Source organism: Microtus pennsylvanicus, chromosome 11 (genome assembly GCF_037038515.1).
Source record: "Microtus pennsylvanicus isolate mMicPen1 chromosome 11, mMicPen1.hap1, whole genome shotgun sequence".
NCBI lineage: Eukaryota > Metazoa > Chordata > Mammalia > Rodentia > Cricetidae > Microtus > Microtus pennsylvanicus.
In genome coordinates, this window is record NC_134589.1 from 32,166,543 (window position 1) to 32,187,131 (window position 20,589).

At 43.8% G+C, this 20,589-nt stretch overlaps 1 protein-coding gene and 1 non-coding gene across 2 annotated transcripts in view; both read left to right on the top strand.

Moving 5' to 3' along the window:
- Ankfn1 (ankyrin repeat and fibronectin type III domain containing 1) overlaps window positions 1–20,589 on the top strand; it is a 371,750-nt gene that overhangs the window by 292,868 nt on the left and 58,293 nt on the right. Inside the window, exons 8-10 of the mRNA XM_075991135.1 lie at window positions 7,723–7,820; window positions 10,434–10,524; window positions 15,979–16,086. Coding sequence (XP_075847250.1) covers window positions 7,723–7,820; window positions 10,434–10,524; window positions 15,979–16,086 — 297 coding nt within the window. The remainder of the gene's footprint in view (window positions 1–7,722; window positions 7,821–10,433; window positions 10,525–15,978; window positions 16,087–20,589) is intronic.
- LOC142832005 (U6 spliceosomal RNA) lies at window positions 452–560 on the top strand. The gene has a single exon (XR_012907104.1). It is a non-coding gene; the product is annotated as a U6 spliceosomal RNA (small nuclear RNA).

Here is a 20,589-nt window from a genome sequence, read left to right on the forward strand (position 1 = left end):
GACACCTTTTTCTCATCGCTAGAAATGGCTGCAATGGATTGCGATCTGGGTCTCTCGGTGGGTGCGTCCTTCCATCCCTCTCTGTTCTTCTTGTGCTGGGGTTGGCCTGCAAGGTTAGAAACTGCAGATTCAGATGGCTCAGAGGACGGTTTCATAATGCTGGTGCTGGGCAGGGCAGTCTAGCCAAATTCCATTCATTAGCTCAGGCGCCAGCCAGAGTGTGACCAGCAAGAATGCCGTTTTGGTTCCATAGAGAAGTTGATAGGAAATCGGAAATGCCTTTTTTTTTTATTTCCCCGTCTGTCTCTTTCTGTTTCGGTTCCTAGGAGGCAGTATATGGACAAATGGAGAGTCCAGGATTCTAGACTATGGAAGAAAGGAGTTAGTCGCTAACTCAGGCCCTAATGCAACAGCTCAACCTACCGCCATTCCTTTTTTTGACTGTGTCTTTGATCTATTCTGACACCACTTCATATACTAAAATTGGAATGATACTGAGAAGATTAGCATGGTCTCTGTGCAAGGATGACACATGGATTCATGAGTGTTCCATATCATTTTTAGCCAGGCAGTGGTGGCGCACACCTTTAATCTCCGCACTTGGGAGGCAGAGGCAGGTGGATCTCTGAGTTTGAGGTCAGCCTGATCTACAGAGTGAGTTCTAGGAAGGCAGGGCTACATAGGAAATCCCCTGTCTTCGGATATGGGGGCAGGGGGGTAGGTGGATGATTATCTATGTATCGGCATCAGATGTGTGTAGTTAGGCTTAAAGCATCCCCAAATCAGAAATCAAATATCCAATCTACCTGATAGTTCCAGAGCTACCGACACTGCCGTGAGAACTAAGCTGGGGGCTTTGGAGAGCAACACTAAAATTGAGCACTGTTCCTGCCACAGAGGAGCATTAAATCTATGGAGGAGGCTCCTAGGACCACCATGGGAACTACAATTCTAAAATGTAAGCTGCTCTGACCTCCTAAATGGAAAAGGCAAAACAAAGAAACAAGAGCTTATTGGAGACTTCTGAAAGTTGCTGGGGGAGGGAGAATTGGCAGGGATGCTTCCTGCCCCGGGGAAGTCAGGAACACTACAGCACCGGATCCTTTGAAGTAAGGGACAGGGAAGCGTTGAGGGGAGAGAACATACTAAGAGACAAAACAATGTAAGCAATGAAGGGGGAGAGGGGGTGGGGGCGGGGACTATAACTTTCACAGCATACTCTTCCCAGGTACACTCTAAACAGATGGGCTGGGGCACCTGTGACCTGAGGCCATGCAGGGTGGCAGGTCGTATATATGTGGTGGCACTGCTATTCTGCTTTGGACTCTTTTTTTTCATGCAATATTGTTTGTTGGCACTCTTGCTTCTGCATCGTCTTTACCCTTCAAAACAAGGCAGCCGGAAACTTAGGAAAGTATGCGAACCACAGCACTCTGTGGCTTATGATGAAGCTTTCTGTTTGGGCACACAACTACTTCAGAGTTGTGAATCGTCCTCCGACTTCCAGTCTTTGACACTTTCCATCACATCAGCAGTTTTACGTGACAGGTCCGGACTGTCGGGAGCTCTTTTCTTCCTCAAATTCTGAACTGTATTTTATACGGGTGTCAAGTCACTGTCTATGAAGCCAGAACTTTCCAGCCCTGCCTTAGTTCATTTTCTGATGCTAGATCAAAATACCTGAGACGGGGTAACTTATAACAGAAAGAGGCTGGTGTCTGGGGTCACCGCTCCAGAAGCTGTCAAGTCCGGGAGCATGATACCAACAAGAACATCACGCTTCTTCAACTCGTGCCTAAAAGCAGGAGTGTACAGAGGAAACAACCCACTTTTTTTTAATTTATTTATTTATTAAAGATTTCTGTCTCTTCCCCACCGCCACCTCCAATTTCCCTCCCCCTCCCCCAATCAAGTCCCCCTCCCTCGTCAGCCCAAAGAGCCATCAGGCTGAGTGAGGTAAGCCAGACTCAAAAAGAGGAACATGGGATGTGCTCACTCATATTTGGTTTCTAGCCATAAATAAAGGACATTGAGCCTATAATTCGGGATCCTAGAGAAGCTAAATAAGAAGGAAAACCCAAAGAAAAACATATAGGCATCCTCCTGAATATTAACCTTCGTCAGGTGATCAAAGGAGACAGAGACAGAGACCCACAGTGGAGCACCGGACAGAAATCTCAAGGTCCAAATCAGGAGCAGAAGGAGAGAGAGCACGAGCAAGGAACTCAGGACCGCGAGGGGTGCACCCACACACTGAAACAACCCACTTTTATGGTAGCTAATCAGGTCTCATAAGAATCAACCACTCCTGTGAAAGTGGCATTAATTCCTCTCAACCAAACCATCTCTCAAGGACACTACTGCCTCCCACCACTAGAACCCTGGAGACCAAGTTCAGTGCTGTAGGAAATCCTACAGCCAATAGCCTTTAAGTTAACCACTGGGGCGTGGCCTCTTATACTGTTTGTGCCGACGTAAAGCATGCTCTCTTTTCCGGTGGGATTCAGTTGCTGTTCTCCGTTCCAGCAGAGGATATTGATTTGTGAGTCTACCCCTAAATAAATAGCCCTCTATTATTCTCAATTCTGAGCTAGTGTGGGATTTCTTTAAAGCGTCCATCTTCAGTTCAGCATGGCCAGGACAAACCAACCTCAAACCATAGCTTCAGGCCAGAAAGAGCCCCCTACACACACATACATACATACACACACACACACACACACACACACACACACACCCTACACCATCCCACCCCCACCCAAAAAAGTAGATGAAGGAGAAACTGTTGGCAGCCCAGAACCAACTGGCTATCCCAAAAGGGAGGACTTTCCCCTCTGATATGAATTCTTTTTCCCAGACCCCTTTACCTCTGAAACGCCAGTGAGTCACGGAATCTACACAGACACTAAGTAGGATCCGGCGGTAACTCCAGAGCAGCACCCACGTCCTCACAAACCTGCCCTTGGTTTGCTTTTGTCTGTCAAGAAGCCAGGCCTCGTGTTCTACTGAAACATGTTTTTGTAAGGCGAATTTCAATAGAGTATAAATACTTTTGATTCAGACAAAAATAGTGGTTTCTTCAGAAATGCTAAGCATTGTATCTTTGAGCACAGTCTCATTAATCGCATGCCAAAAACTCTGTTACCATTCCAAACCCTTCCTCTGCCATTTCAATTGTTAGACAGGAGTCCCAGCCCTTCCCGGGAAAACTTCAGCTTGGAGTTCCACACTGGGGTCTTCTTCCTATGGACTAGGATTTAGATAAAAGTGTCCCCTAGTACTTGGCATCTTGGATGGCAAGGGTTGATCCTAAAGTTTCTACACACTACCGTTGACTGAGGAGACAAGATGGCTCTCCAGCTGACTCTGTCTGCTGTGGACTCAGGTCTGTCTCAGTGTGGACCCCATTTTACAATGAGACTCAGGAGGCCCTTGTCACACCAATGCATAATACGTGCCAGTATGACCTGGGTTCTCAGATTGCTGTTCTTCATGCTCTGCGTCAGAGAAGAGAGAGGAGAAAGTCTGTCCTGGAATTAATTGGCTGTGCTGGTCAATGACTCTACAGGTCATAGGGGCATCAGGGTTCTCTACTCCCTGAACAGCTTCTGGGGACTGCATGATTGTGATGCTTGGGATTTGGCCCCCAGAGATTCAAGAGAAACCCCAAGGAACAGAGAAGAAAGGGGCAGGGGGAGCCATCTGGTCACTGCCAGTGGTTCTCAACCTGTGGGTCATGACTCTCCAGCAGCGAGTGACCTTTTCACAGGGGTCACCCAAGACGGTTGGAAAACACAGATATTTATAATCCATAACAGTGGCAAAGTTATAATTATGAAGCAGGAATGAAAATAATTTTATGTTTGGGTACAGTCAGACATTCCAGCTCCCAAATAATGACACAGGACTTTTTTATTAATTATGAAAGCTTGGCCTTAGATTAGGCTTGTTCCCAAATAGCTCTTAAAACTTAAATTAACCTGTTTATGTTAATCTATATTCTGCCACATGGCTCATTACCTCTCCTCAGTACTGTAGGTCCAGCTTCCTCCATATCTGGCTGGAAAATCTCCTGCCTCTCAGATTCTTCCCTTGAGCTCCTCTCTCTTTCCGGAAGTGCCGCCAATCCTCTCCTGCCTAGCTATTGTCTGTTCAGCTCTTTATTAAACCAATCAGATGGTGTTCTAGACAGGTGAGGTAAAAGAGAGACATCTTCACACAATTGATCGACTCTCCTATAGCAGTTAGGGGTGATCGCAACATGAGAAACTGTATTAAATTGTTGCAGCATTATATTATTATAGCAAGGGTATTTTTGTTTCTAGAGTGTTCCCTTCATGTTGTTCTTTCTTGATGTATTTGCTGCCTTTTAAAGATTTTTTTTATTTTATTTCATGTATGTGTGAGTGCCTATATACATATACATATCTGCACACACGCACACACACACACACACACACATATATATATGTATGTATGTATGTATGAACACCACATGCATGTCTGGTAGACATCAGACCTCCTAGAATTGGAGTTATGCACAGTGATTAACTGCCATGTGGGTACTGGGAACCAAACTCAGGACCTCTGTAAAGGCAGCGGGTGTTCCTAAGTGAGCTCTCTCTCCAGCCTCTGCTACTCACTTTTGCTATGAATGGTGTCTCGTTGTTTTGTTATTCCTGCTGATGTTTATCTTCAGGTCAGTGTGATAGCCCACTCTGAAAACAAACTTCTCTTAGTTTCACTTTAAGAGACTCTGCCTCTCTAAGAGTTAGTTGCTCACAAGAAGAATAAAGCATTTTGAAAAACAAAATCTATGTATCTTCTTCAAAGTACATATGGGAACCAGACATAGTGGCTCACACCTACCATTTGAAGGTTGAGGTAGGGGGTCCTCATGAGTTCAAGGCCTGTCTAGGCTATATAGGACATTCCAGGCTGGCTTGGGAAACAAAATGAGATGCTGCCTCAAACAAATAAAATAGATATTTATGGGTTTCAGGGTATATAATATAAAGCAGTGAAGGCATGGATTAGGAGTTGATATATAATCTTAATCATTTGATTCTAATTATATTGTATAATATGTCTGAGTACTTCAAAGACAGGAGATGGGAAAAGGTTTACATTAAAGAAAAATACCAAAAAAAAATAAAAGAAAGAAAGAAAAATACCACTATTTTGTAGAAAGTACTATTTGGGGTTGGGAGCAGTATACGTACACAAACTACAAAATCTATACTTAGAACCAGGGATTTCTTCTCGGGTTTCTCACAATCAACAAGAAAAAAGGCCACACATCATAAAACAGAATGCAGTGTTAATGTTAACAAAGTATGCTGGGAACACAGTCAGGGTTGTGCAGTTATCTATGTCCAAGGGCTCTAAGAGTTGACTTTGCTGAATCTCATTGGCTCATCAGCATTTCACCAAGCAAAGGTGGGGAGGACAAAAAGTCACAAAGAGTAAAGTACACAGAACGATCTGCTAAACAGAGGCTTACAGCAGAAAGCCCTTCCTGCACACGGCTAAGGACAAGGACAGTAGTCCTGGCTGGGGCCAGATGTGTAGGTCTTTGGATGCCTTTTTAAGATTTCATTTTATACCCAAATCAACTGGACACAATGAAGAGATTTTAGGAAGAAGAATGAATAACTACTTTAACCTGTAATTCAAGCTGTTGTATGGGGCTCACCTGTAAAGAGAAAGAGCCAAGCAGAAAACCCAACTAGGAAGATCCTGGATATTGATCCTTATAGTTACCAAGGTCATTTCCGGGATTATGATAATGGCAGGGGAAATGGGGATCTGGCAGGAGACATTTTGAAATTAGTAGTCAATCAGCTGTAAGGAAGCAGGAAAAAGATGGGGCAAGGGTGTTGTGAGACCATTGTTTGGTAGTTGGGTAGATGGAAATGCCACTTGTTGACACTGAGAACACATTCTTGGCAGAAAGACATGCTTAGGGAGAATTCAGACCAAGCAAGGGCGCTCCTGGAGAGAGTTACAGGAGGACGTTAGAGCGCAAGAGAGAGGCCAGACCTAGAGTCACACTTCTAAGACTCACAGAGCCACAAAAGATAAAGCCAGCACCAGGGGCAAGTACACAGAATGAAAGAAAAGGTCCAACCAGCCCCGCCGCCATCCTGCCCCAGGAGCACAGCTTCAGCTGGAAAGGAGAAGAGGAGGAACCAGGAAGAACCAAGACAGAGACAGTCAAAAAGGTGGGAGAAACCTAGGAGAGGCGTGACCCAGAAAAGGGAAGGCTACTGAAAACTCGGGGAAGCCAGCAGTGGCTGCACATTCCACATCTGGGCTGCTGTAACTATGGGAGCTCTAGGAAATGTAGGGCAGTGATGCCGAGAGAGTGAGGGAAGCAAGTGTGACTGGCAGGAGACAAGGAAATGGGGCCAGGGATAGAGACAGTGGCTCCAAAATTAGAGATGGGTGACCCACAGGGCGGCAAACTGAAAGCCACTTGAACTTAACTGCCGAAGATTAAGGTATCATAGAGGATGATAGACCTTCATGTCTCTGGCTTGTCATCAAGAGGCTGTTCATGTGACTTCAGCTCCTAAGGCTCCTGCTGGGGTGCAGCTTGCTCGTAGTCCCTCCTGTATATCAACAGTTATGTAAGATGCTCCCACATGTGATATCCAATCATTTCCTGACCATGGACTATGGACCCAGTGAAAGAGGCTGTAAAAGGATACAGTCACATAGTACAAGGGAGGCTGGGATCAGCAAAAGATGCTCTGAAAGCATACAGTCACATAGTACAATGGGAGGCTGGGATTTGGGTGATTTGAGTGTCGACGAACACCTACTTGGGATGACAGAGACGATGAGCACTAGACAAGTTAACCACAGACCCAGATCCAGCAAAAGCTCCTGAGGAAAGGCTGGGAGACAGCTATAGGAGTAGAGCAGAAGAGGTTAGTGTATGAGACACAGCAGGAAGAGGGTGTTTCAGGAGAGGGCACCGGATGATAAAGAGGAAATGAGCAGAGTGCCTTCATTTGAGATGAAAATGTAACCGGGACTTTGGAAAGTCATTTTCAGTAAAATGAGGCCAAGTAAGGTTTAGGAGGTAAGTGCCCCAATGGACCTTTTGCTCCTCGCATTCAGCAACTCATACATTGGACTGCTATATTCAATGATCTATAATCAAGGACTGTGCCTGAGTGTGTGTTTGTGTGTGCACAGACACATGGTATCTTCATATAGCAATGGTCTCATGGACAAAAAATCAGGGCCATTCACCCCACAAACACACAGTAGACATTTTTTATCAATAAAAAGTAAGCTAAATGCCTGTAGCCTAGCGCATCACATTGGCTTAGGTTTGTATAAGTACAGTCCACAGTGTTCTTAGAAGAAAATTACCTTATAATGAATTTCTCAGAACACATCCCTGTCATTAACAAATGCATATTTAATATGCATTAGATCTCACATTAAGAACATCATAAAATGCATGCATACTACCATATAAATTGTATCTATCAAGATTTTAAAATCTATAAGGTATGTATATGAGGATTATTTTTCTGTCAGAGAAGAGCTCATATTTTTAAAAAAAAAATGACTTGGAAAATGATTTGACATCCAAGGAGAACAGTAAGCTATCTGAGAATGCAGGGCCAAGGGTGGGGGTGGTAGCTGTTTCTTGCAGCGTTGCTTGTCACATGACTGAGTCTTGTTTTATCCCCCTCCCCATAGTGGAATGGAGCATGTCTAAAGACTTTTCCCCTTTGGCTGGGGAGATCATCATGGACAACTTGCAGACCCTAAAGTGCACAATCACAGGCCTCACCACGGTAAGGGTCCTCCTGATAGATGTGCTATCCCCTGCCTCTCACACAGGGATGCTGGTAGCAGATGCCTACTCTCTATGTGACGGCCAATACCCGGTCCTCTGGCAACAACTGCCATTCGTTAAGTGTGATATGTCTGGTATCTATAATCTGAGTCTCACAAAAGGCTAAGCAGACAGCATGAACCACTTTGTCGGCTGCCATGTTTGAAGAGATCAGAAAGAGACTGGCCTCATGCGAGCCTTGAAAGCTGCTGCCTTCTGGATCACAGTCTAATCTGCAGGGGATCAAAGGCTCTGAGGGATCCAATTTTGACTCCCAGTCTGATGGTAAAAATAACAGCCTCATCTAGCCCTCAACCCTACCGCCTCATTGAGATCAGTCATCAATGGGAGTCACACAATTTCCTGAGAGAAATCCTTTTCCCCTGATTAAAAGGAGGAAAAAAAAAACCCTGTGTAAATCTGCTACTACAGAAAAGAAACTATATATGGCAAAGGTACAAGCTCTATGTAGCTAGCGTAAACCAACTTCAATTGTGACAGAAAAGCTGGAACGAGCCAACTAGCCATGTTTATTTATTTAACCAATCTAAAATCAAATATTAATCGCTAATTTTGAACCACAAATGAACATCCAAAACGCAAAAAAAAAAAAAAATAAAATAAAACACCTAGCAAATCTGTTCAGACAGAGGGACTGAATTTCCTCAAACAATTGCAATTCAGAAGATAAAAAATGCGATGTTAAAGCAAGCTCTTTTAAGAGTAACCTTAAACTTTTAAAATAGAATTCAAATAATTAATATCCTAAGATTTTCATATGGGAGGAGCAGAGAGATATTTCTGTTGTTTTCTTAGAGGTTAGCCAATTAAAATAGTTATCTGTAGCATATAATCCTGAAACCCAGCATTAAAAAGCTGCCATCAACCAACGGCATCCAGTTTATTCTGAGAGAATTCTTGGTGGTTTGGTCACCACCAAGAATCCTGACTTTTAGTCCTAATCGCATGTCTATACCAGAGACCAGAACTGTGGATTACCAGAGCAAACAAAGCCCCCGGAGTGGGTGGCCCCAGAGATGCTATCAGCAGAAGGCTGGCTCCGACACCATGGCTCGCATCACATGGTGGAAGGAGGCCAGGAGGGACCCCAGGGAATTTCCATTGCTTAAAAGAAAGAGTGATATCGTGATAAAAATGGAAAACTCTCCGCAGAGGAGTTCTCTGACATCTTAAACTAGCTTCTCTAGGGATGATGTTTTTTCCACTTTGCCATCCAATGAGAGTGGTGCAGACATTATACTGAGCATATAAATGCCTAGAAGTGAATTTATAGAACTAGGCCATTCCTATAACCTGGAGGTGCATAAAACCCAATTTTCAATGTTAGAGAAAAAGGTGTTAACGTCATCGCATGGTAAGGCAATATCATTGAAATCCTAGCAAAGTCTCCACAAAGGTTTTTTTTTTTTTTAACGCAAATGCCATTTTACATCTACAGCAAGCAATCATTCATCCAACATTGACTTTTCTAACACCCCTTTGGTTTCCCAGAAAAAAAAATAAATAAAAGTAGGGGGAAAAAAACAGAAGAAAAGAAACCGCAAAGCAAACATTAAAACCATACAAAACATTTTAGAGAATGTTTTATCAGTAAGCAAAAATTAGCTTCTTAATTCTTAATCCCATAAAAAGATGCTAAAGATTACAGGCCGTTCTTTTAATAGTGGCTTTAAAATTAAGTCACATCAGAAAGTTGAGGTTTTTTTTCTTGCTTGAACAGCTGAGTAAAGGATATTCATAGACGCATTATTTATTGTGGCACAAAATGGAAAGAATCTCAGAATCCACCAGTGAGGGACTGGTTGAGAGGAAGAAGGCTTCTGCTCGTAGTGAAGTACTATGCAGTCACTAAGAGAATGAGGTCTGCCTTCATGCGTTGGTCTGCAAAGATATTTATTGTAGCTTGTTAATTTTCTACTGTAATTTGACCAGCTAAGGATATTGGTGCCTGTTGCCTCTAGGGAGGGGAAAATAAATAGAAAAAAGTGATGGTGGGAGGCTGCTGTTGTTAATAAGCCTTGCAGAACCATGTGGGTTGTGAGAATCTGTGGTTTTATGGGGTGTGTGTGCGTGCGTGTGCGTGTGTGTGTGTGTGTGTGTGTGTGTGTGTGTTTCTTGGGATTTTTTTTGTTTTTCTATTTTTATTTTATTTTTTTATTTTGACTTGTTTGTTGGTTTTCTAAAGAGAGAAAAAGAAAGAGCAAGCTGGGTGGGTGGCAAGGAGGATCTGGCAGGAGCTAGGGAGGGGAAACTGTGATCACAATATAGTATATGAAAAAAATTGATATATGTATATATAAAGTCAATTTTTGCATGTATACTTTTATATATATATAAGATAGATAGATAGATAGATAGATAGATAGATAGATAGATAGATAGATAGATAGATAGATGGATGATAGAAGTGGTATATAATTTAGGGGTGTGGGGAGTCAGTACAAAAAAACCATGATATTTTAATTCTTAAATCAAAAAAGGAAGAATCCTTCAAATATGAACATGATGAATTATAATGCCTGATGCAGCTTCCTGTTTCAATTCTTTGCAGGGCCAGCCGTATTTTGTTCAAGTCTCAGCTTACAACATGAAAGGATGGGGACCAGCTCAGACCACAACGCCGGCGTGTGCCTCTCCCTCTAGTAGGTGGTAGCTACTTCCAGGATGGCACCATGCTCAACTACTCCATCCCTAAGGTGTCCCTGCCAGCTCCCCTCCCCCTCATCAGCTTCGCACAGCAGCAGCAGCTGGGCAACAGAAGAATGATCTGCAGAAATGCTCACACAAAGGCAGCTGAGGGGAGAGGAGAAGGCCTTTGGAGTCACAACAGTTTCCCGACACTGGTGTTTTTCATTAGTAGTAGTAGCCTTCAAAGGTTACAGAAACGCTCAGCCTCAATCCAACATCTATAGAATGGGTCTAAATCACCTCATGTCACAGGGCTTTTCAGGGATGGAGCAGACGCCATGAGAGTGGCCAGCCCTGGGTATGCAGTCCATCTTAGGCCTTGTCTTCCTTTCCTGGCCTACACTTGACACAGGACACTGATCTCCTATACAAGAATGAAATCAAACATCTTGGCTTACCTGACATTCTGCTAAGAGAAAAGCCTTTTCATTAACAGTCACCACCCCAAAAAAATACAACACCCAACCTTTGTAGTGGAGGCCGAGAAACCCAGCAAAGACATCTTCCAATCCCTTGAAGATTAAGAATGCATGCCTGGCATGTTTGGTATAACTCCCTGTTAACCAAAAAATATAATTACCCAGAACCAGTAACCACAGACATGCGAGAGAGTAGGCTATTCTTTACAACTAGCCCGGTGCTCCGGGCTCTATTTTCATCTTTTTAAAAAGTCATTAATGTTATAGTTAAGAGTACTACCATGTGAGAGCAAGAACTGCTTAATCATTTATGGAATGTAATTTGTAATTATTATTCTTATTCAAATGCCTTATGGATGGCCTTTTCCTTTGCTTCAGCTAACATCTTGGGAGCTAATTTAAGAAGAGAGAGATGCAGATAAACAGTGATGCACAAACTATACACTGCCGTGATATATTAATAGTAGCTAAATATCATTCATAACAAAGAAAACAAATACCCGATATTTGTGTAATAGTGAAGTGAGGCATATTCAACATCCATATTAAAGAACCAAACATGATCAATCACAAAAACTATGTGTTGAAAAACCCATTGTTTCTGAATGTACAAAAAAATCCTACAGTATAGTTTTTATACAAAATAATAATAATAATACCAAATGTAGGGATTCATTTCATTTAACCATTAGTTTACCTAAATTACGAGGATACATCTAGATCACTCTCAGAATGTAACAGTGGCTGGAGAGATGGTTGACTTAGAAAAATACTTACTATAGAAGCAAGATGACCTAAGTTTGATCCCCCCAAACCCACATTCAAAAAGCCAGGTGTGGTGGCACACACTTGTAATCCCAATGCTGGGGACAGGACAGAAACAGAAGGCGCTCAGGCTGTCTCGAAAACTCCAGGCTCAGTGAGAGACCCTATCTCTAAAACCAAGATGGATAGCAACTAAGAAAGACACCTGAGTTTTAGCTCTGGCCTCCACATGCGCACATACATGTGTGCACCTGCACGCACACACAGGTACACGTACATTTAACAGTAGATACCTGGGTTATGAGTTTATGTGTTTTCTCTTTATATTTTTCCAATGTTAGAACAGCCTTTGACCCAAGACAACTAGGAATCGGGTGACAAATGGAGACTTCTGTGCAGGGTCTCTCCTTGCCCTCACCACAGTCCTTAATCTTCCCTGCTGCCTTGTGACTCAGCATCATGGTCATTCTCGTCTGTAGCATTATCACCATCTGAGATAACCTTTATAAGACAGACTCATTCCATTCACGGCATGAAGCTAAGAACTTTACACAGTGGGCTCGATCTCTTTGACTAATGGGGAAGCCATTAACATAAAGGCATATTTACATAGTCCACTCTTTGAACTGACATTCAGATGGAGGCTATTCGGAGGCCACATCACTGGTACCTAGCTAAACCATGTTTCAAACATTAACTGTCCAAGACTCGTCCATGTCTCCTGCGGTAACTAGAGCCCTTTTACCAGGCAGAAAAGTAGACAGAAGGCCAGTCAACCATGCCTACCACCTCTAGTAGAATCAGTGTTACGCAGGGTTTTACACAGCCTTGGACCACCAATGCCAATGCTCTCTACAGCCCCCAACTCCCTCTGCATTTAAGGCTTTCATCATTGGTTTTGTTTGGATATTTCCATTGCTGGAGGTTTATCAGAAACTTGTGCTGGGGATTGCAAGATTAAGGCACCAAGAGACCAATGTTATTGGTAAGGTAGAGGTATAAGAATTATTAGAGATAGAGCATTAGAAAGCACAAAAAAAGACTAGTCTTGGTTAACCTGGAGGCACAGGAGGGAAAATGATCTCAAAGGTACACCCCACACAACTCTGATCTGCATATGTTACATTAACCTCTAAAGCTCAGATGTTTGGGCTCTATACTCTGCTTGTTCTAGGCACACATCCCACTCTATCAAGCCTATGCATAGACCTCTCTCCAGTGATGAGAATGGTTGTTCTGGCCTTAGAGGAGTCTTTTATTTATTGGTAATTAGCACTGTGACTAGCATTGCCTTCTAAAACCGTGTATTTGATTAGCCAGGGTAGCTGGCAACGAGTGGAAAGCCTAGCATATGGTTGGAGTTGCTGCAGACATGCCATATCACTTGGAAAGAACAATATAAAAACACTCTCATTCTATTTATAAACAAAGTATGACATTGTGATGTAACATGTATCAGTATTCAGATATTTACTAGAGGACAATGTACTCTAACATGACAGAGTAATTGGAAATTTGGTAATATGTTCCAGTACGCTATAAAACTTTTTTTTATATTTTTACAAAAGGCCTTAATGTGTTTTTATAGACTTATGTTATATGGTATGGTACATAATAAGAGAAAAGCGCCCAGACAGGCTTGTCTGAGTTACGATCAGGAAAACCCTGATATGGCCGGTGAATGTAAGCCCTGCATTGTGTTGCAATTGAAGTGTCTCATTTCCAGAACAGTGAGCTGTATTATGTAGCACGGCCTGCTCTTTTCCTACCACGCAAAGTTTACTCCTGTCAGGTTCCTGAGTTCTTAATATATTTTCAATTTTCCCCTGCATCCCTGCAGTCTCCTATTTTATGTAGCCATCAGAACTTTCCAAACATCTCTGAGAAAAAAAAAAAAAAAACTCATTCTTTCCAAAACGTTGGTGTTCTTCAGCCCTCGCTTCGGGCCGCCATTGAGCATTGGCAATTTTTGTATGTATCGTAAAGTCATCAGATCCAGCTCAACTCCAGTGTAATAGGGCTAAGCTGAGACGCTGAGACCCATTCCACCACCCCCTGCCTGGACTGATGACAGCATTAAGACTCATTAGAACGCATTAGCTCGCTCGGGTCCATGGACTAATTCAGCCACCCAGAATTGCTCCCGCTCAGCCTCCCGCTCATCCTCATTGTACCGTAGGCACTTGAAAGGCAACCTCCCAACTGAAGGAACAATGACCCGTGCGAGCCTGCAACGGTGATGTTTACTCTATGTCCAGATGTGAGCAGCGCTATAAATAGTCTAAAGGTCTCTGGCAGTTATTTCTCTAAACTTCAGATGTCCCAGCCTTCCTGCATACCAGCATGCTTGTATTCCCGATGCCTCACCAATGGCATACTGAGCATTTCCTGTGTGCCCAGGATGCTACTTGGCTCATACTCTTTCTTTTTAGTCTCATCCTCCCGAAAAGATTAAAAACTGGCTTTGCAGAGGAGGCAAATGAGGCAGAGAGAAGTTCGGTCATGGCTCTTGCCCACAAAGATCAGAAGGCACCTGTGCCAATCTTCTGTCTCCAGACTTGACCACAACTCAGCCCCGACAGACAAACTCCAACTAAGATCTAACTCTCTTGCCCAAAAGAAAGAAAGAAATATGCACGGTATAATGAAATGAACATGAACACAACACACAAGGTCACTAGGCTGTCGTGGCTGATCGGGTCTCTGAGCTGAGTAAGGCTGGTCTGGAGTAGGAAAGGGGTATCTCTGCTTCACCTTCCTCAAGGTAAAAATGAACTATACATAGGAGAGAACGGGAAGGAAGAAGGGCTTGAAAAATCTACGAGGCCCTCTTCTTCCTAGATAATCATCAGATGGGAAAGAAACTAGTGTTTCCATATTGAATGACTTTCAAGTCTTATTTACAAAATGCCTGTCATGGGCCAGGCATTGGGCCAGGTCCCTACTATCCTTCTCATTTCCTTCTCATAAACCTCTCATGAGACAGACATCGTCCTCATTTTCAAATTAGGGAGTGAAGGTCCTAGGTTGATACAAAGGACTTTCCTGCAGTGAACTGGGGACAGGAGGAGCCAACACTCACACTGGAGTGTGGCGGACGCCACGACCTAACTTTACATTACCCTGCCTGCTCTAAAGTGCGCCTTCTCTGAGCTTAGCTGACCCCCATGGTGTCCCTCCTAACTGTATACAGTCCTGGACCTTGGATGGACCACTGTAAGATGCTCAGAATTGCCTGCTGTGAAATCCTTGAGTGTCTGAATGAAGACGACTCTACTTTCAGGGAAGGAATTTGAGACTGGCTGGCCTCTCTGACTAGCCCTCACAGAGATGGACTCAAAGTCGTTGTTTTTGAAACACTCAGAAAGAAAAAGTAGAGGAGGGAGAATAGGGGCGGGGATGGACAATGAAGTGGCTGACCTGCTGGGGGGAAATGTAGAGCTGGAGACAGCAGAATTGCAATCTTGACATTAGTCCCATATGAGTTATTACTCTTGATATCATTATAGCCAAATGGAATGAAAATAGAAGGGGGAGAAAATCTCAGTGTGGACTGCAATTTAAATTTGCCATGTAAGCTAATACTGTATATTTAGAGACTGAGCAGACAGGGTGGTTGGTGGCTCGGAGTATGTGCAGGGGCGGCTGTGCCAGCTAACCAAAGCAGACATTCATTAGAGCAAAATGGAGATTTCTATTTCTTGGCATCTGACATGGGCTCTTTCCTTGGAAAGAAATGTCAATTTGGCCAAAAGTGTGAAACCTACAATAAAAGCATTGGGACTGTGGATTTCATCTAGTCTGCACATTCACACACACACACACCCATCTTTCCTACTGTGAAATCCTGTTGAAATTTGGGGTGCTGGTAAAGAGGTAACAGGGGCACTGATCAGAACAGGGGATGCTGAAAAGGGGAGCGAGGGCTAGGAGAGCAGATATTGGACTTCCAAATTTCCTATTTCTTTTGGCTCTCGAGTACTATTTTCTCTTTGCCCAAAAACTGCCCAACACAAGAAGCCAACCACAATTACTGTTTTGCATAGGGTTCCGAACAATGGCAGCTCCCAAACCGTCGGCATCGCCTGCCAGTTCTGCGTGTGCTGGGTGCTCATCCACGGAGCCTGTGGGTAGTGAACACAAAACCCCGGCACCTCAGGCAAGGCAGGGCAGAGGCTGCGTCTGCTTTAAAATCTCCCTCTGTTTGTTTCTTTTGTTCAATAGACTGGAAAGACTATGACGACAGAGAGCCCAGACACAGGGGACAGAGCGAAGTTCTAGAGAGCCTGCTGCAGCAGGTCCGAGCCCTTCATCAGCATTACAGCTGCCGGGGTAAGGATAAAATCTGTACTGGGCCATCGACTGAGGTCTCGGTGGCGCCGGTAATTTTAGCAGTTTCCTAGCTGGGTCATACCTTCTCATTCATCAGGGAAAAAGAGATATTAATATTTGTACATCTGGAATCACTTTACAGCACTATCTTGCTTTAACCCTTCCATGGAGCCTTCCCTCTCCTTTCCTCCCCTTCCTCTCTCCTTCTCTACACACAAAAAGTTTGAAAATTGGCACAAGGAAAAAAAAAAGCAGCTTCCACTACTGTTGTCTTCTCTCTGAGTTGGCTTCACAATACTCTTCTGTGGGTCCTTTGAGACAAGCTTCCTCAGTATTTTACCCCCAAAGCATCATGGAGGGAGCTCCAACAAGGACATCCACAACAAGCCTTCACCTCTATAGATAGCCTAGCTTACAGTGCGTTTTCACATCCACCATGCCAACTTCATCCTCACTTTGGCCATTGCAAGGGAGGCTAAGTTGATTTGCCCGAGGTCATAATGCCAAACTACAGCCTGGGATTTGTGGTGTCATGTCCAGTCTTCCTGCCGTGCCTCATTTTTTGTCTTCCTGCACTTTAATCCCACCTTGAACTTTTTTGTCTTCCTCCATTCCACTGTTTGGGCAGCCGTAGGGCTCACCTCCTCTCGATTTTAGCCCCACTTCACCCAGTCTCCGAGATGCTTTTAAAAGCGTCTCTGTTTCTTGGGCTGCTCAGATGGGCCAGGGTCAGGTTTCTGATCTGTGTAATGATTCGTGGAAGAGGCACTTAGTTTTATTTGGAGAATTAAAGCCTCCATAAAGTTTTCATTTTCCATGCTCCCATCAGATCTCCAACTACTCTGGGCTCGCTAGATTTGGGGCCCTGCTGAGCCAGCTGAGTAAAAAACCCAGGGCTCAAACTAAGATGCTGTTCTTGCTGTTTAGACGAGGCATAAATCAAACTTAGCATTAGCAAAAAGTTTCCCAATTACTGTATAGCCCTGACAACAGGGCCCTTCAGAAACGTTGGCTCTTGCAGGAGAGGAGGACAAGTGTTTGCAAGAAAATGGTGTTTTTCTAATGAGAGGCTCGTTAGGAGATGTAAATATGTACAAGAGCAGCTGGAGAAAGAAAGCTAAGTGGAATTTTCATTCCTGGATCTCTAGGAAGGCTTGACACACACACACACACACACACACACACACACACACACACACACACACACCCCAAAAGGAGACCTGTACTGTTCTACACTGACCAAAGTCCATTCAGTTCTGGGTTCCTGGGACTCCTTTCATCAAGTGCCGTGTTACCTGGGGGTCCTCTCTTTTCTGCCTCTCTATCACATCCCTGCCCACTGGCTCCTATATGAAAGCAAAGGTGGTCCAGCGATTGGACAGAGGCTCTCTTGCAATCCGTAGCCACTTTGTGTTTCGTATTCTGGAGGATGGAAATTGAAACTGCCCGAGACCAGGAGGGTTGTCTTTTGATTTGTATGTTACTAAGGATTCAGATTCTCTCCCTATTACTATATGATTACTATCCCACAGCCAAGAAGTGATTTTCTGAATAACTCAGTTATTTCTATAGTTTCCATGCATGCACGTACCCCTTCCTGAACCATAGCTGTACACATAATATTAGGAATGATGAAACTAAAGAATAAGGTAGGCCTTCCCCTAAAGGGACATTTTTTTAAATTTGTTAAAGTGTATCCTCGGCACTGAAATAATACAATGTGAGAGATGCAGCCACCCTCAAGTGCTCAGGTTAGGGAAGGTGAGAAGACACCAAATTCTTCAGCCCTCTCGTGGAAATGTAAAATAGACACCAGAACTTTAAAGGCTGCAGCAAAGAACTCAGCAAACATGGGTAAAGAAGCATCCTCTAGATTCTTCAGCCGTACGAAACCTTTGCCATAGAGTTAGGATTCCATGGCATAAACTTTGGGCAAGGCTGACCTATGGCCCGTCAAGATAAAATAAATCAGTTCACAGAAAAGAGAACCCTTCTAAGACACTTGGGCTTTACTGTTTCAAAGGACATGCAGTGGCTGCGCAAAGACTGCTTACAGAGAACTCTGAAGCTGTTGTTTTGAATATTCACTACACTGAGATACTGTGGTTTATTGGAGACATAAACCTTTATAAACTTTACAATTAGAAAAAAAATAATCACCCAAGTCCTAGTTCTACCATTTAGAGCATTGGGAAGAGCATTTAACCCAGCCCTGATCACATTGTCAGAAAATCAGGCTGTGTAACTTGCAGTGCTGTTAGGAGGTGGAAATGAGGCGACAGATTCGACCCAGCCAGCCCAGGGGAAGCCGCTGTGCTGAGCTGGGATCCTCACCAAGACAGAGTAGATTCCAGTGCAGCAGCAATGGGAAGCATCTCTACTCCTCCCCCATCCCTATCCAACCAGAGCCTTCCAAGCCCTCCCCTTATTTAAGTTTACATCCTTAATTGTGTGACTTTATTTTCTTGCATTTATTTCTTCCACCATCACGCCTTTGCCTCTCTTCTCTTTAACTAGAATTCTTGCTAGTTAGAGGCTGAAATCTTCTAAACTAGCCCTTTTGATGTCTTTCTTCACCCTTGCTTTTGTTTGTTTTTGATGTAAGGTCTCGGCATAAAGTCCTGGTTGACTTGGAATTCCCTATACAGACCAGGCTGGCCTTAAACTAGCAGTGATCCTCCCTTCTCTACGTTCAGTGCTGGGATATCAGCTGGGTGCCACCACGCCTAGCCCAATTCCTTTCCTCATCTTTAGTATTCCCCTCGAGTTTTTATCCTGACATTCTCTTGCTCATTTCTCAAAACAAAAAACAAAAAAACCCAAAAAAACAATCATTTTCATTTTCTAAGGCTTCTACTGGATTTTCAAGTTCCTGATGACATTTTTTTAATCCCCAAGGTTCTACTATTAAAACTCCTAGTATAAGTTTAGCATCGTCTTGTCTCTCAGAATGTTAATGACAAGCTCTATTCTGTTCATTTTGCATTTGCTCAACACAGCCTCCCTTCAGACTTTCTCTTTTACCCCAAACTGGCCTATGTGCTTTCTGGTGGGTATGTCCTTTAACTGCCTAAAAGGCCTTCAGGGTTTGCTCAGATTCGAAAGAAGAGAGATCAGTAGGCCCTGGGGAGCTCTGAGCGCATGGAGCTTGATTCACAGGCTTCAGTGTCAGGTGAACGGGTGTCACGTGATCATCGGGAACTCACCAGTGTCTTCATGGGGTGTATTCTCTGGTGAAACTCTCCCAAGAACTTCCTTCCAAGCTCCTGCCTCGAAAGAACTCTCCGTATGCGTGTTCTGAAAACATAATGGGTAGATAGCCTATGTGAAAACTTTCACTTAGTTACCAGTTTTAGTATCTAGTACCATCCCTGTTGCCGGCCCATTTTCTGTTGTCCTGGAATCTCCTTGTCTCCTACTCCAGGGGCTTTGGTTTTGCAGTTCATTTTTTTCCCTGTTTGTTTTACTTTGTAAAGGACAAGATGCTAGCTTTCATCTAAGGTGGGAAAGAGGTCTTTGTCTACCTATGCAGTAGAGGAGGAAATCTAGAAGTTTGGATTTTGAACAGATTCAGAAATTTCCAATTTTAGCCATATATGTGTTGGAAGGAGGCTGCTTGTTTGTTCCCGGCTGTCCAGCTAGCTTAGACTGGAAATAATCACACAGAAACTGTATTAATTAAATCACTGCTTGGCCCATTTCCTCTAGCAGCTGCTGCTGCTGCTGCTGCTGCTGCTGCTGCTGCTGCTGCTGCTGCTGCTGCTGCTGCTGCTGCTGCTGCTGCTGCTGCTGCTGCTGCTGCTTCTTCTTCTTCTTCTTCTTCTTCTTCTTCTTTTTTTTGGGGGGGGGGGATTTTTGAGACAGGGTTTCTCTGTAGCTTTTGGTTCCTGTCCTTGAACTAGCTCTTCTAGACCACGTTGGCCTCGAACTCACAGAGATCTGCCTGCCTCTGCCTCCCGAGTGCTGGGATTAAAGGCGTGCACCACCACCGCCTGGCTTGCTCTAGCTTCTTATTGGCTAACTCTTACATATTAATTTAACCCATTTCTATTAATCTGTATATCACCATGAGGTCATGGCCTACCAGCAAAGTTTTAGCATGTCTATCTCCGGCGGCTCCATGGTGGCTCTCTGACTCGGCCCTTCTTTCTCCCAGCATTCGTTCCAGTCCTCCCCACCTAGCTCTGTTCCTCCCCACCCTGCTCCGCTATAGACTCAAAGAAGTTTTTTATTCATTAACCAATCCAAGCAACACATAGACAGAAGGACTTCCCACACCACATATGTGTCCCCTCCCCCTTCTGGTAGCCATGGAGCCTATGAAGTGGACCAGGCTACTTCTCAGTGGTTCACTGGGGCATTTATGCCTCATCTTTCTTACTTTCTTACTGCTGTCTTCTGTCCCATTGATTTGCCCTTATAGAATCCATTTCCTTCACTGCTTATTCTAATTTTGGTAAGGTTTAGACAGAGTGGCAAGTGATGACTATGCTGACTCCCAGC